The sequence below is a fragment of the Loxodonta africana genome, chromosome X, assembly GCF_030014295.1.
Source record: "Loxodonta africana isolate mLoxAfr1 chromosome X, mLoxAfr1.hap2, whole genome shotgun sequence".
Classification (NCBI taxonomy): Eukaryota; Metazoa; Chordata; class Mammalia; order Proboscidea; family Elephantidae; genus Loxodonta; species Loxodonta africana.
In genome coordinates this window covers 158,408,345-158,424,233 of record NC_087369.1, presented here as the reverse complement: position 1 = coordinate 158,424,233, position 15,889 = coordinate 158,408,345, and the positions used below count along the sequence as shown (strand labels likewise).

Below are 15,889 nucleotides of genomic sequence, written 5' to 3'. Positions count from 1 at the left end.
GGATAAAGGATTTTCTAAATCACAGATAATGGTTTTCAAAAAAGCACTGCGTGTACGGAAGGAAAATCCATACCCAGAATAATTGCCTGTTCATGTAAGAACAAAGTGTCACCCCTTCCATGATGGAAGTGATCCGGTGTAAGTAACCTGACACCAGGTAGATGTCTGATCCCTCTGCAGATGCTGCTATATTGGGGGCTCAGTGTTGGTCTCTGTGGTTGGCAGATTGGGCACCGAGCAGTGCCTCTAGCCAGGCTGGCCTTGGTGAGCAGAAGTGCATGTTGCTGAGCCCATGCAAAATTCCATCCCTGCCACCACGGCCACTTTGTGCGTGAACCCACTGGATTACAACACGAGGGCTGCGGAAAGAGGCTGATTGGCATCTAGAGAATGAGTACCCTATGCATCAGGTTATTAAAACTCTGCTCTGACGAGGCTACCCTTTGCTGGGCATTCTACTGAGTAACTAATATCTTCATACCCTGTGCCCATTTGGACATGTCTATCCACATACCACTTTCCCAGACGTCCTCGTTACAAATTTTCAACCGCGTGCCGTCAAAGTTCCTGACCCTCGGCCAATCATTTGGACTCAGCCTGTACAAGGATATACATTCGTAGCTGTAGCCACCTCTCCTCCAGGCCGAAGGAGCAAACAGGTGTACTGCTCACACCTCTGCCCTCTGGGAGGAGTGCCCTTCACAGCGTCCTTCGGGGCCGTCCCAGAGTGGGACTGTAGTGCTGCAGCTGTCCTCTGTAGGCTTGTGTGGCAGACAGGATTCTAATTATGTCCATCCAATGTCCTGTCTTCTGGCTATCCAATCAAACACGCATATGAGTATTGCTATGATGGAATATTGCAGACGTAATTAAAGTCCCGATTCACTGGACCCCGAGAGATACGGAGATAACGCTGGTGGGCCTGACCCACTCAGTTGAGTCCTTTAAAAGCAGATCATTTTCTCTATCGGGGAGCGGAAGAGCAAGTCAGAGACGTTCGATGGACAAGAAGGATTTGACACAGCTTTATTGCTTTGAAGACGGAGGGGTCCGTGTGAGAAGGCATGCGAGTGGCCCTAGGAGCTGCGATCAGCCCCTGGCTGACAGCCAGCAAGGAAATGGGGATCTCATTTCTAGAACCTCAAACACATGAAAAGATCCTCAACAGCATCAGTCATCAGGGAAGTGGAAATCCAAACCACAATGAGCTACGTCTCCACACCCACTAGAATGGGTACCCAGTACCCAGTGCCGTCGAGTGATCAGAAAAATGGAAAACAACAAGCGTTGGGAAGATGTGGAGAAATTGGAACCCTCAACCATGGCCGGTGGGAATGTAAAATGGTGCAGTGGCTGTGACAAGCAGTCTGGTTGTTCCTCAAAACATTAAAAATAGAGTTATCATATGAGCCAACAACTTCACTCCTAGGTATATACCCAAAAGAAATGGAGCATATGTCTACACAAAACTCGGACACAAAGATTTGTAGCTAGATCCAACATTATATTGCTTCCTACTTCATATCCCACCCCTGAGGACCATTCCCACACGTATTCCCCGGGTCACAGTTTCTATATATTGGAAAAATCATGCAGTTCTTTTGGGGCATAGCACACCTGCTTGGGGGCGACAATGTGTCCCTCACATTTCGGCCTGTGGGAACGTGAGTCTAGGTGTAGGTTAAGGAGCGATGACCTCTGGTGGATGTAGCTCCCGAGAAGGGTCAGCAGTGCCATGGGAGGCAACCACCTTAGGTGAGACCATAGCAAGTTACTCAGGCAAGAGATAAGTAACCTCCTTAGGCAAGAGTGGAAGGGCTACTTCTACATGCAAAGTCAATGTGCAGAATTTAGGCATTCAAAGGCTTCATTGTAATCTGTTCATGTGTTCTCATTCCAATTGCCAGCTTCTCACTCCTTCTCAATTACTGCCCTAATATTAACAGAAGACCCAACCCAATCATACGATTTTGGAGAATCAGTTTGTGCTGTAATTCAGCCACTCATAGGATTAGGCTTTGGTATTTGGTTTTCCCAAATCTTGGCCCTGTGGCTGCTAGAAATCATATTTGCTTTCAGGGAAGTCATAGAATCCTTGAGTCCTTCAGTCAGACCTCAGGGTGGGAAATCAAAGCCCTGAATTCATCATTTTCTTTCCCAACTCTTATGGATTGAATTGTTCCCCCCCCAAAAAAAAATACGTGTGTCAACTTGGCTAGCCCATGATTCCCAGTATTGTGTGATTGTCCACAACTTTGTCATCTGATGTGTTTTTCCTCTGTGCTGTAAATCCTACCTCTATGATGTTAATGAGGCAGGATTAGAGGCCGTTCTGTTAATGAGGCAGGACTCAATCTACAAGATTAGGTTGTGTCTTAAATCAATCTGTTCTGAGATATAGAAGAGAGAATTGAACAGAGAGAGATGGTGACCTCATACCACCAAGAAAGTAGTGCCAGGAGCAGAGTGTGCCCTTTGGACCTGGGATCCCTGTGGTGAGAAGCTCCTAGACCAGGGGAAGATTGATGACAAGGACTTTCCCCTAGAACTGACAGAGAGAGAAAGCCTTCCCCTAGAGCTGGCACCCTGAATTTGGGCTTCTAGCCTCCTAAACCGTGAGAGAATAAATTTCTCTTTGTTTAAGCCATTCACTTGTAGTATATCCGTTATAGCAGCACTGGATAGTTCTTGAGACCATGGGCTGTGGAGTGAAGCGCACCCAAATTTAATCTGGACTCAGTTACCAACCAGTCCTCTGACTCTGGGCAAGTGGCCTTACCTTTCACAGCTCAGTTATCAAGTGGAAATGATAGCCCCTACTTCATGTGGTTGCTGAGGGGATTGAATGTAGGAGTAAAAGCAAGAAAAAAAAATACAATTCTCTGTGTCGACTCTGATTCATGGTGACCCCACGTGTTTCAGCGTAGAACTGTGCTTCATACAGTTTTTAAGTGCTGATTTTTCAGAAGCAGATTGCCAGGCCTTTCTTCTGAGGCACCACTAGGTGGACTTGAACCACAAACCTTTTGGTTAGTAGCTCAATGCCATTTGCACCACCCAGAGCCTCCTGAAGGTAAGAAGGAAATGATGAAACCATTATTCCCATACCAAATGCCTGCATATATTCAGTCCTTAGTCAGTGTTATCCCTGGGACTGCTTCTGCAAGTCAGAAACTTCAGAAACAGTGGTCATGGCCAAGTACCCGGTAGAAGCTACCAGCTGTGAGGCTCAGAGAAGCTCCAGGTATGTTACACACTGATTTTTATTTCTCTATTTTTAGAAACCCAGAGAGAAGACCTGCCCTATGGACCAGGGATGGGCTGAGTGAGAGTAGTTGGACCCTGTCCAACAAGTAAGGCTTCCTGGGAGAAGTGAGAGCTGAGTGGCTGAGGCACAGGCAGATGAGAGGGGGGCTCTCTCTGCTTTGGGTGATCCTGTCAAGGAGGGGGAGTGAGTAGAGAATGTTCTGGATCCAGGGTAACCTGACAAGTAGGGGCCAATGTGAGACTGTGGGTTAGGGTGAAGCAGGCAGTCATGAAAGGGTTAAGGGTAATTAACCATCCCATAATAGTTGTTTTTCAGAAAAGTCCACTCTTGCTACATTTTTGTTACAACTTTTACAGCACTTCACCATGATTGGTTGAATCCCCAGGTTTCTTCTCTTCTCCTGGCAGGAGGCCTCATACCTTCTTATATAGGCCCCTCCATCTTTAAAGCAGTAATGCTGTGTCATGGTCATGGTGGCAGCAATGGAGGTTATGCACGGACTCAGCAACACGGACATCCAAGCACTAATGCCCCTCTCAGTACAGGCACTACGGAGTGCCCAATCTGCCAGCAGCAGAGAGCAACACTGAGTACCCGTTATGGTACCGTACCCAGAGTGATCAGCCAGTTAACAGGCGCTTACATCATGAAAAGGGCAGTGCTTTGTCCTGCTCAAAAGAAACTTACTCTTAATATGATCTTCCTTCCCTATCTACAGTGCTTTTGAGAAAATCAACGTTTATGGATTTAAAAATTACCTTTTCCACTATCATGGCATCCTGCAAGTCATAAATTCTAAGCAAGCAACTCACTTCACAGGAAATGAAGTGCAGCAATGGGTCTATGGTCATGGAATTCACTGGTCTCACTATGTTCCCTGGGGCCCTGGTGGCGCAGTGGTTAAATGCTATGGCTGCTAACCAAAGTTTGGCAGTTCCAATCCAACAGCCACTCCTTGGAAATCCTATGGGACAGCTCTACCCTGTCCAATAAGGTCTCTATGAGTTGGAATCGACCCGATGGCAATGGGCTTTTTTTTTTTCGGTGTTACCTTACCCATCATCCTGAAGTGGGTGGCTCAACAGACCAGTCAAATGGCCCTTTAAAGACTCTGTTATGTTCCTGTCTAGAGGGCAACATCCTTTAGGAGGTGGTAATGCTCTCATAAAAGGAGTCCTGGTGGCACAGCGGTTAAAGCCCTCGACTGCTGACTGAAAGGTCAGGCGTTTAGGCTCACTGTCCATTCCGCTGGAGAAAGATGTGGCAGTCTGCTTCTGTAAAGATTTACAGCGATGGAAGCTTTATGCGGGCAGTTCTACTCTGTTGTACTGGGTCGCTATGAGTCAGAAAGTACTCGGCGGCAATGGGCAATGGGATGGGCGATACTCTGATAAAGGAGGTCTGGTGGTGCAGTGGTTAAACACTTACTGTTAACCTAATAGCCTTGGGAACCCTGTGGGGCAGTTCTAACTTTGCCCTATAAGGTCGCTATGAGTCGGAATGCACTCTTTTTTTTTTATGCTCTTGTAGTATTCCATAACCAGGATTCATGAGGCCAGAATCAAGGGATGGAAATGGGAGTGTCTGCTCTCACTACTACTACTCATGATCCAGTAGCAAAAATTTCACTTCTCGTACCCCTGACTTAAGGCTCTGCTGAACTAAAAAAGGAAAGAAAAAAAAAATCAAACCCGTTGCCATGGAGTCGATTGCTACCCAAATCAACCCTAGAGGACAGAGTGGAACTGCCCTATAGGGTTTCCAAGGAGCACCTGGTGGATTTCAGCTGCCGACCTTCTGGTTAGCAGCCGAATGCTTAATTCCAAAGGAAGAAATGCTTTCTCCATGAAACATAGCAACGATTGTATGACAGGGCTGATGAGACTGCCAGCTGTCCATTTTAGTCTCCTTATCCCGCTCAATCAACAGCAGAGAAGGGAGATTCTGTAATGGCTGGGGTGATTAAACTTGACTATCAAAGGGAAATTGGGTTCTAACTACAAAAGGAGCTAAGGAGGAGTTTGTCTGCAATGTCTACAGCCCTTCCTAGTACTCCCATGTTTTGAAATTAAAAAACAAGAAATTAAAGGCTGTTGAAAATTACAGCAACCCAATTGAGGAAAGGTATTTAGTGGCCAAGACCTTTCATGAATGAAGGAGTGAGTCATCCCACCAGGCCAAGAATTGTGACCAGCTGAGATGCTGGCTGAGGACAAAAGAAATGAGAAATGGGTGGTGAATGAAGGCAGTTAGAATAACATCCCCTCCTCAGGTGGGAAAACAAACAGCATGTTTTACTTTCAAAGGAAATTTATGGGGCAGAAGCCCAGCTTTTACCGGCAGAGAATCAAAAAACTTTACAGCTCCACTGCTTGTACTTAACCTCTGGAAGGAAATTCCCTTGACCACTACATCCTAAGAAACTTGAACAATATCTGGTAGAGCACGGCAAACTTGCTCATGTTGCTTGTTGGTTGTTGTGATAACACGATTACACGTTTTGGATGTTTTCATCCTCCACAAGGTGGTCAGAATCTATTTTTTCTAGTAACTTCTCAAGGTGCTGAATTAAGTCTCGCCTTTTGAACCTGAAAATGAAGAGACGTTTCATTAACCAAAGCTACCTAAAGCGCTTATGATGTGGGAGGCATTGAGGGGATACAAAAAGCTTACAATCTACCTGGGAGTAGAAAACGTATCCTCGTGGAAGGATAACGTCCAGTAAATACAAAGTGTGTCAATTGAGGGCCCAAGCCCACCTAAGACTATGGTGAGCCTGGAAGGCACCGTGGCCTTGGAAGAATGATTTAGACTCAGATAATAGCAATCTAAATGCCTGTGGAGACAATATGAACTATGAACGAGGGTGAGGATTTGAGAAAAACAAGGCAAGGCTCCCCTCAGCTCTCACCCCTTTACCTTAAAAATATTGAAGAATTCCTCTTTACACCCACCTTGCTGCTTCCTTGATGGTAAATTCAACAAATTGTTTCTTGACTTCCAGAGGTCCTTGCACTTCTTCAAGCAAAATGAAGATTCTTTCATACTCTGAGGATGTGAAAAAGAAAACCATCATTTCAAGCAGATGATAGAATATGAAAATGAACTAGAACCCAACCTCAGTGCATCCACAACCTCGGTAATCATTCTTCATGGATCCCCACGTACATACAGTTTGTGTTTTAAACACTTAAATCAGGGCCCTGCACATATCTACTAGGGAAACTCTAGTGAACAGCAACCAAGCAAGGAATGAAAAAGAAAAAAGATGTGTTGAGACTTTTTAGTCAAAGTAAAGAGAAACCATTCCAAATTATGTGAAAACCCAATTCTGCCAAAAGATATGCCTCAAGAGGTAGCTTGTATTTATTTTAAATCATAAAACGAGAGACTCCCCAGTGTTTTATTTATACATGTTCTTTCACTACTTACTTCGTCCAAATCTACGAACTTCTTTCATTAATTCATGTTTAATATCATCATTGGCTCTCTGTGAACTTATTTGCACTGTATTGGTCATGGTTCCCAAAGCAGACATTGCTGCGGCTTTGGGGCCATCTACAGAGAGACTGCTGCTCCCGGCTCCTCCTCCACGTGCACTACTACCAGGTTTGCGCATTGCTCCATCTTGCCCGACACAAGCCAACTGATCAGAGGGAGAATCCAATTTCTTGGGTGGAACACCATCTCCTGCCATATTTATGAAATCTGGAGGGACAGATTTGGACAAGAAGCCATCAGGTGCTGTTTGACCGTTTTCCATCCCCTTCTCATGGAAATCATGAATCTAGAATCTAGCATCTAGAAGCCAAATTAAGAGGTTGAGCTGTGATGGAGGTGCGTTTCATCACTTCCATAGGTACATCTCTGTGCTCCTCAATTTCGAGAACATTATCTCAAGAAGCAAGAGGATGTGACAGAGGGAAATCTCGGATGCCTTAAATTAAGCTCGGGAAAAATAATATGACAAAACCATCTTCTTCCCTTCTTGGCACTATGAATACACATGGAAACCAAGTAAGAAGGTGTAAGTAATAAACATTCGCAGACCCCTCGTACTCACGATTGAGTGCCATATTGTAGCCATTTACAAGTCTCACTTGATGCCGTAATTTCTGAAATTCACCTATAAGCTGTCATGCTTTACTGAGCTGGCAGCCAGACAACGTGGCCCCCATAACCCCTCGCCCCTACCTCAAACTTTCTGAGAAAACAGAAGCGGCCATTAGATCTGAACGCTGTGTCTCCCCTCCATCACCAGACAGCCCTGTGATTACGTCATTCTCCTCATCCTTCGCTTCTGTCTGTCTCAGAGAAGTGGGTTTCTTTTTACTCCATGTCTGCCACGTCTGTCTCATTTATCCAAACTCCTCTGTGCCAGAGATCAGCAGTGAACGAAAGAGACAGAAACAATGCCCAGCCCTGTGGCTCCGACATTCCCGTGGGGAATCAGACAGTAAGGGGTCCAAGGAGCAAACAGAGAGATGAAGGCCTGGGTTCCTGTAAGGGGGGCAGTGAGCATGGAGAATGGGGTGAGGCCTCAGTGGACAGGGTGGGCAGGCAGGGCCTTGCTCAGGAGGCGTCCTTTGAGCTGAGCCCTGGAGGAGGACAAAGAGCCAGCCATGTGCAGACCCAGGGTAAGTGCTTCAGGCTGTGGAAAGGGCACGGGCAGAGGCCGTGAGGAGGGAGCCAGCCTGGTGCAACCGAGGAAAGGACAGAGAGCAGAAAGAGCAAGGAGGAGACCAGTGGGAGAGCATCACATGTCGACAGGATCAGCCTGACCGTAGGGCAGAAAATGAGTTAGCTGGGCTCAAGCACGGGAAACAGGGAGATCAGCTAAGGCGCTCTGTGGCAGCTTGCTGAGAGATCAGTGTAAGACGAAATAGAGGAATAGAGAGAAATGGCAGAGTGCAGGGTTTATTTCAAAGGCCAACTGGCCTGGATTTGCTAATGGATGGGAAGGGAGAGAAGAATAAAAGCTACATCATGGGTGACTCTAAGGGTTGGGCCTGAACCACTGGGTAAATAATCGTGCCAGTGTGTGCAGGAGCCGGCCGGCAACAGCTCACCAGACCAGCCTCTGTGCAACCCTTCCTGATTCTCTATTCAGCGGTGTCACATTGTTAGCGTGACATCGAACATTTTGTGATCAATTTATACCATGGAAAACTGTAAATACCACAATCCAGGGCCTCTCCATCCTCCACAGCACCCCAAATGTTTAAGCAGCCGGTTGTTGCAGTTTTACCGGCACCCAGTGGATGGTGTCCTTTGGTTGAGTTGGCAAAGGCTGTAAGTAGAGAAGGTTTGGGGAGGTGGAGTCCAGGAGTGCAGCTTCATCACCTGAAACCTGTGGTGTTAGATGTCCATTAGACCCCAACTAGAGAAACCATTGGAGCCCTGGTAGAGCGATGATTAAGTGCTTGGCTGCTACCGAAAGGTTGGTGGTTCGATCCCACCAGCCACCCCACACAAGAAAAGACCTGACAATCTGCTCTTGTAAAGATTTCCACCTAGGAATCCCCAGTCTGTGCTGTAGGATCGCTGTGCGTCAGAATTGACTCAACGGCACACAACAAGGACAGAGATACCACGAGTGCGGTTATATTTGAGTCTAGAGTTCAGGAGCAAATTACAGTCCAGAGAAACATATCTGGAATAGCTGAAACATAACAAGCCCCAGACTATCTGGGATCACCACCTAGGGATAACGTAGTGAAGAAGAGAGGGCCCCGGAGCCAGCTTGGGGCCCTGCAGTATTATGAGGTGTGAAAAAAGGGGAAACCAGAAAAGAGAATGAAAAGGAGTTGCCAATAAGCAGGGAAAAAAACTAAGAGAGTGTGGTGTCTGGGAACCTAAGAAGGTTTCCATGGAGGAAGGAGTAAACAGCAATGTCAACTCCTGTTGAGAAGTTACCCGTAGGTACCATGCAACAGAGGCTGGTGACCTTGACAAGGACGGTTTCAGCAGAGTTGAGGAGGCAGATGCCAGACTGCGCTGGGTTAGAGCATGGACAGGAGTGAGGCCAGGCCGAGAGCGGGGAACAGACCCATCCTCTGGTTGAGCCCACCCCGCTACTGCCTCAGGAACCTGCTTTGTCCTTCTAACTCTTGCAGTAACCCCAAATGGTTGCCCGCAATAGGAGTCTTTCCCTTCCACTTGCAAACATGCTCTCGTCTCTCCATCCCTCAGAGGCTTAACTACCATCTTCCTTTGGCATGGCCGAGCCCTTAAGACGAGATCCTCTTTTTCCTTCCCGCTCCATTAGTGGCTCGGCGGAGCTCCACATTTTCTTAGATGACGAAGAGCCGTCGGCTTCTTCGGGGAGTTTCACATCCTTTGCAGGCCCTGTTGCAGACTCATCGGCTTCCTCCATCATCATTTGCTAAAAAACATCAATGAACATATTCCATTAATGACAAAAATCCAATGATTGCAAAATTGCAAACAGTGTTCATAATCATATAAGATCATGCATTTGCCTCATTAATATAAGTTTTAATCTGGGGCCAAAGATTTACCATCCCCCAAGAGACACTCTGGTCTCAGAAATGCACCCCAATTTTACTCCAAACCCCAAAACTACCAAACCCATTGCTGTCCAGTCGATTCTGACTCATAGTGACCCTATATGACAGAGTAGAAAGGCCCCATTGGGTTTCCAAGGAGCACCTGGTGAATTTGAACTGCCAACCTTTTTCTAGGCAGCTGTAGGTCTTAACCATTAGGCCACCAGTATAAGTGAAATAAGGAGTAAGGTTACATCCAAGGTGTTGTCGAAAGCTACACATAACACAGTCATGGTTTGTCAGAATGTCTGGCGATTGAGCAGCTATCATCAACCAAAAGGGGATAGATAAACAGATGGTTATCTATTGAAAAAGTACAAAACATTCTGTGTCCACTCTTGCTGAGGGAATAAAATCATTTTATTTTTATATTTTGCCTTTTCGTGCTTTAAACTCATCATTAACAAACATTAACACTTTACCAAATGTTACACGTAGATGATGAAAGCTGGGTACTTTGAAAATTGAAATTCCGTTACTCTCAGCCCCCCAGGACCTCAAATATATCAACCTTGGAGCCAGGCAGAGTGCTGGGGGTACTTTTCAATGTTAACCCATTGCAGTGGAGTCGATTCCGACTCACAGCAACCCTCTAGGATGGAGTAGACTGCCCCATAGGGTTTCCAAGGATGTAAATCTTTTTGGAAGCAGACCGACACTTCTTGCTCCTACGGAGACGCGGGTGGGTTCAAACCATCAACCTTTTGGTTAGCAGCCGAGTCCTTTAGCCACTGTGCCACCAGGACTCCTTTTCAATGTCGGTAGTAGATAAAAGAAGAGATCTAGGGGCATACAAGGCTCTCTTAAAGCTGTTATCATCCAAGGATAACCCAAGAATATGCCCTACCGTTATTGAAACAAACTAGTGAGAAACAACCTTTCCCGACCATTTACATTTCCTGTAAACAAAAAGTAGAGAAATGGAATGGTCCCCGGACACCCTTTTAACTCAGTAATAAAGTCGCTCCCGAGGGTCACCCTTCAGCCAAAGATTAGATAGGCCCATAAAACAAAAAGAGACTAGAGGGGCACACCAGCCCAGGCGCAAGGACTAGAAGGCAGGTTGTTGTTGTTAGATGCTGTCGGATCGGGTCGGACTCATAGCGACCCTATGTACCACAGAAGGAAACACTGCCTGGTCCTGCACCATCCTTACAATCGTTGCTGTGCTTGAGCCCATTGTTGCAGCCACTGTGTCAATCCATCTCCTTGGGGTCTTCCTCTTTTCCGCTGATCCTGTACTTTACCAAAAGAAGGCAGGAGGGGACAGGAAAGCTGGTAATAGGGAACCCAAGGTCAAGAAGGGAGAATGTTGACACGTCATGGGGTTCGTAATCAATGTCACACAACAATATGTGTACTAATTGTTTAATGAGAAGCTAGTTTGTTCTCTAAACCTTCATCTAAAGTATAATAATAAGAATACGTATATATATATATAAAATACATTAAAAAAAAGATGAGAATGTAAGGGGGCAGGGAAACTAGATTAATGGAAACAGAACAACCAGAGTGGAAATAATGAGAATGTTCATGCATTGTTAAGAATGTAACCATTGTTACTGAACAACTTGTGTAGAAATTGTTGAATAGGAACTTCAACTGCTGTGTAAATCTTCACCAGAAGTACACATTGAAATATTATTAAAATCTTTACTGAAAACACAATGAAATATTATTAAAAATTAAAAAGTCTTATAAAGCAAAAAAAAGTACAGAAATGGAAAAAACATTTTCACTAAGTATTTACTACCTGCCTGGTACTGTTGTAACCACTTGACCTGCAATTAAGTCACTTAATCTCTTTCTGACGCCTATGAGGTAGGTACGATTATCAACCCATTGTCACAAATAAGGAAACCAAAGCATAGAGACCAAGAAAATGTCCAGTCAATTGGCGATTGGGGTGAGGTAGAATATCTGACAATCTTCTTTTGTTACAGAAGATATTATTGCATGTCCTGTGCCTTAATACCAAAGGACCCCTCCATGAGGGCACATATAATATAGGCCCACCCCCAACCCCAGGCCAAGAGAGTGTATCCAAGAAAATCCCCCACCACATGTCTGAGATAGAGCACCCAAGAAAGAGCTCCACACCCACCAAGCGGAGCCCCCAAAGAAAGAGATCCTATTCAGGGGTAAGTTAGAGCCCACAAGGAAGGTGCCCCTTCCAGGCCTGAGTCTAGAGCACCTAGCAAGAGAATAACCATACAGTGCGGAGGCAGAGCACCAGGAACATTCCCATTGAAAGGCTAAGATAGAAGACCAAAGGAGACCTCTCCCTGCACTCCCTGTTCCCAGGTTAACACAGAGCTCCCAAGGAGGAGTCAGTCCCTCCCAGGGCTCCCATAGAGCACTAAGGAAATCGCCCCTCCTGCAGGGCTGAGACATAACATCGGAGGAAGAGTACCATGAAACCAATGTTGAAATCCTGACCTATTTCGAGGGATCTGGCTGTGACTCCTGAATGGCAGAGAAGGCATTGTAGTTCCACACTGACTGAATCTGCTGGAAATCTGCCCTCTGCAATATGAGATAGAGCAACCAAGGAAGATTCTGACCCCCACAGGGCTGAGATAAAGCTCTCCTAAAGAGTGCACCCCAAAACCAGACTGATATAGCTCATCCTAGGAAACCCTTTCTCGCCAATGTTGAGGATTACCCAAAGAAGACCCCCCACTTTAGGACTGAGATAGAGCACACAGTATGGAGATTCTTACCACAGTGCTGATAAAAATCATCAAAGGAAACATTCCCCCCTCAGAATCTTAGCTAAGCCACAAGGAAGAATCCCCACCAGGGCTGCAATACTGCATCCAAAGAAAGCCCCCAACTAAGTAGCTGAGACAACATACCCAAGTTAAATTCTTCTGCCCCCCCCACCCCCAGTGCTGAAAAGGCCTGGATAGAGTAGCCAATGAAAGTCCTCCACAGGGCTTAGAGAGAGCACACAAAGAACACTCCCTCACAAACACTGAAGTCCAGATCTTGTTGGAGAGGCTCAGATGTGACTGAATGTGTGGCAGAGAATTTGTTGTGGTGCCACACTGGCAGAACTCACTGGAAATCCACTCTCTGAAATTTGAGATGTAGTCTCCAAGGTAGACTGTCTGCTCAGGGCTGAGACAGAGCACCCAAGGAAGAGTCCCTCCCCAAATATGGCTGACAGAGTGCCCTTGCAAAGCTCCCCCTACAGGTCTGAAATGGAGTCCTCGAATACCACCCTCCCCCTCTTGCACGGCTGAGGTAGAGTATCCAAAGAAGAGTATTCCCACCCCTAGTGAGCATTGAAATCCTCTCCTTGTTGGAGAAGCCTGGAAGCAAATCAAAGAATGGCAGTGAAGTTGTTGTGGTACCACACCAGCGGAACTTACTGGAAATTGCCGAAAATTCACCCTCTGTGGTGCCTGGGAATGTTGTACACAAGGAGGTGTGTGGCCAGAAACACTATGATATAATACTGCTCGAGGGAGTCTGTAAGGGAAACTGCTGGCCACTGAGTGATGCTGGCCACTGTGCCTTTCACCAGCCAGGCACTGAAGAGGCTGTGTGCGGTGCCAAGCCTGGGGCTGGAGAAGCCACATGCGCACCAGAAGCAAAACTTTTCCTCTGCATTGTCTCTCTAGTGTCTGCTACAGACTAACCTTGGTTACAACTGACACAGGAAAAAAAGGCCTGCACCAGGGCTGAGGCACGGCACCCAAGGAAAAATCCCTCTGCTAACTCTGCTAGCATGGCTAATATAGGGTGCCCTAGGAAGAGCTTCCCCCACAGGGCTGAGAGAGGGCCCTCAAGGAAGAAGAGTCCCCTACCAGGGCTGAAATCTAGCACAAGGAAAGCACCTCCCCCCCACCACATGGCTGAGAGAGAGAACACAAAAGAAATCTACTCTCCGCCCCCCACCAGGTGCTAAGACAAGCACCCAAGAGACCCCCACATGGCTGCTATAGAGCACTCAAGAAAGAGTATTCTACCAGAGCTGAAATCGAGCACCATGCCTGAGATTGAGCACTCACCCAAGGCAAAGTCCTCCCCCAGTGCTCAGATAAGGGCCCAAGGAAGAGACCCCCACTGCACTGTTGAGATAAAGCATTCAGTAAACAGTACCACCTCCTGCACTGAGAACACCCCAGGAAAAGCCCCTTTCAGAGATGAGATATATCACCTAATAAAAAGTATCCCCCACCCTCCCTGTTATAACCCTCACCCTGTTGGAGGAGCCTGGAAGGAATGCCATAGCTGATAGTAAAATCGTTGTGGTACCACACCAGTGGAACTTTCTAGAAACCCTCCTCTGGGGTTTCTGGGGATATTGTACATGAGAAGGCATCTCACCAGAATCACTCTGATATAAATCCTACCTGAGAGAGGTATAAGGAAAACTACTGGCCACTGGGTGCTGCTGGCCCCCGTGCCCTGCACCAGCCACGCACCGGAGAAGCCGTGCAGTGCTAGAGCCTGGTGCTGGAGAAGCCTTGTGAACAGCAGGACCAGGAAGCAAAACTTTTCCCTGGAATATTTCTCTAGTGCCCCCTACAGACATTCTTCAGCGACAGCTGCCACAGGAAAAAAAAATATTTAAAGGAACCAGAACCATTTTCACAGAGCAGGCAAAAAGGGTGAATGCGGAGCTAAGGAGCAATATATCGATAACCAGCACTTGACATTAACAGATTAAGGAGAAAAATCTTGCAATCATCCTAACTGATGCAGAAAACACATGTGACAAAGTGCAACAACCATTCGTGAGTAAAAACATAAAAGCATTTGTTAAGAAGGGTATGGAGCAGGAACCTACAGCATACATTACTCCTCGTGGAGAAATATTTAGAAGTATTCTTTGTAAGACCAAGAACAAGACATAAATGCCCGCTATCATCACTTCTGTTCAACACTGCGCTGCAGGGATACCTAGCTTGCATCTGAAGATAGTGGATAGGGCTGTTCACACAGAGCAAGCTCCGAGTCAGTGGAAGTAAGGACAGGCCCCGAGAATGGTGCCTTTCAGGGAGCTGCCAGGCATAGCAAAGAGTGATTTTTCTCTGGGGATGGAGCCTTTGTGGGGAGCTCCAAATCTGTTGGGCCCCCTCCAGTGGCCAAGAAGTTGCTAGTTTTCAGAGCTGTGCTGCAGTTGCTATTGTCTGTTTTCAAGGCTACCCAGGAGCCAAGCAGAGGGGAATGGGAACAGGGCAAGTTAACACGCCACAAAGCTTGCCATTGTTATTGCCATTTGCCATGTTTCCCCAGTACACGCTGCTCAGATTGTTGCGAGCCTTTGGTTAGTTTCCCGAGTTCTGGAAAAGCTTTTTTTTTTTTTTAATAATTTTTATTGTGCTTTAAGTGAAAGTTTAGAAATCAAGTCAGTCTCTCACACAAAAACCCATATACACCTTGCTGTACACCCCCAATTATTCTCCCCCTGAGACAGCCCACTCTCTCCCTCCACTCTTTCTTTTCGTGTCCTTTTCGCCAGCTTCTAACCCCCTCCGCCCTCTCATCTCCCCTCCAGGCAGGAGATGCCAACATAGTCTCAAGTGTCCACCTGATCCAAGAAGTTCACTCCTCACCAGCATCCCTCTCCAACCCATTGTCCAGTCCAATCCATGTCTGAAGAGTTGGCTTTGGGAATGGTTCCAGTCCTGGGCCAACAGAAGGTCTGGGGGCCATGACCACCGGGGTCCTTCCAGTCTCAGTCAGACAATTAACTCTGGTCTTTTTACGAGAATTTGGGATCTGTATCCCACTGCTCTCCTGCTCCCTTAGGGGTTCTCTGTTGTGTTCCCTGTCAGGGCAGTCATCGGTTGTAGCCGGGCACCATCTTGTTCTTCTGGTTTCAGGATGATATAGTCTCTGGTTCGTGTGGCCCTTTCTGTCTCTTGGGCTAGTAATCACCTTGTGTCCTTGGTGTTCTTCATTCTCCTTTGATCCAGGTGGGTTGAGACCAATTGACGCATCTTAGATGGCCGCTTGCTAGCGTTTAAGACCCCAGATGCCACTCTTCAAACAAAGTGGGATGCAGAATGTTTTGTTAATAGATTTTATTATGCCA

The 15,889-nt window shown here is 46.6% G+C and overlaps 1 protein-coding gene across 1 annotated transcript; it reads right to left on the bottom strand.

The window, feature by feature from the left end:
* Nucleotides 1-5,692: 5,692 nt before the first annotated feature.
* LOC104846932 (integrator complex subunit 6-like) lies at nucleotides 5,693-9,644 on the bottom strand. Its single transcript, XM_064278485.1, has 5 exons — nucleotides 9,473-9,644; nucleotides 8,517-8,611; nucleotides 6,701-7,055; nucleotides 6,223-6,316; nucleotides 5,693-5,856 (listed from the first exon to the last, which is right to left on the bottom strand). Exons 1-5 carry the CDS (start codon nucleotides 9,642-9,644, stop codon nucleotides 5,760-5,762), a joined length of 813 nt encoding a protein of 270 aa, XP_064134555.1. The 3' UTR covers nucleotides 5,693-5,759.
* Nucleotides 9,645-15,889: the final 6,245 nt, after the last annotated feature.

Bases quoted from the DNA above. Each gene is read 5' to 3' on its own strand.
- LOC104846932 (XM_064278485.1), bottom strand. From the start codon at position 9,644: ATGGAGGAAGCCGATGAGTCTGCAACAGGGCCTGCAAAGGATGTGAAA. The intron at 6,317-6,700 runs GTAAGTAGTGAA...TCACATCCTCAG, and splicing joins AGTTCGTAGATTTGGACGAA to AGTATGAAAGAATCTTCATT. The intron at 5,857-6,222 runs GTGGGTGTAAAG...CTTCATTTTCAG, and splicing joins ACCATCAAGGAAGCAGCAAG to GTTCAAAAGGCGAGACTTAA.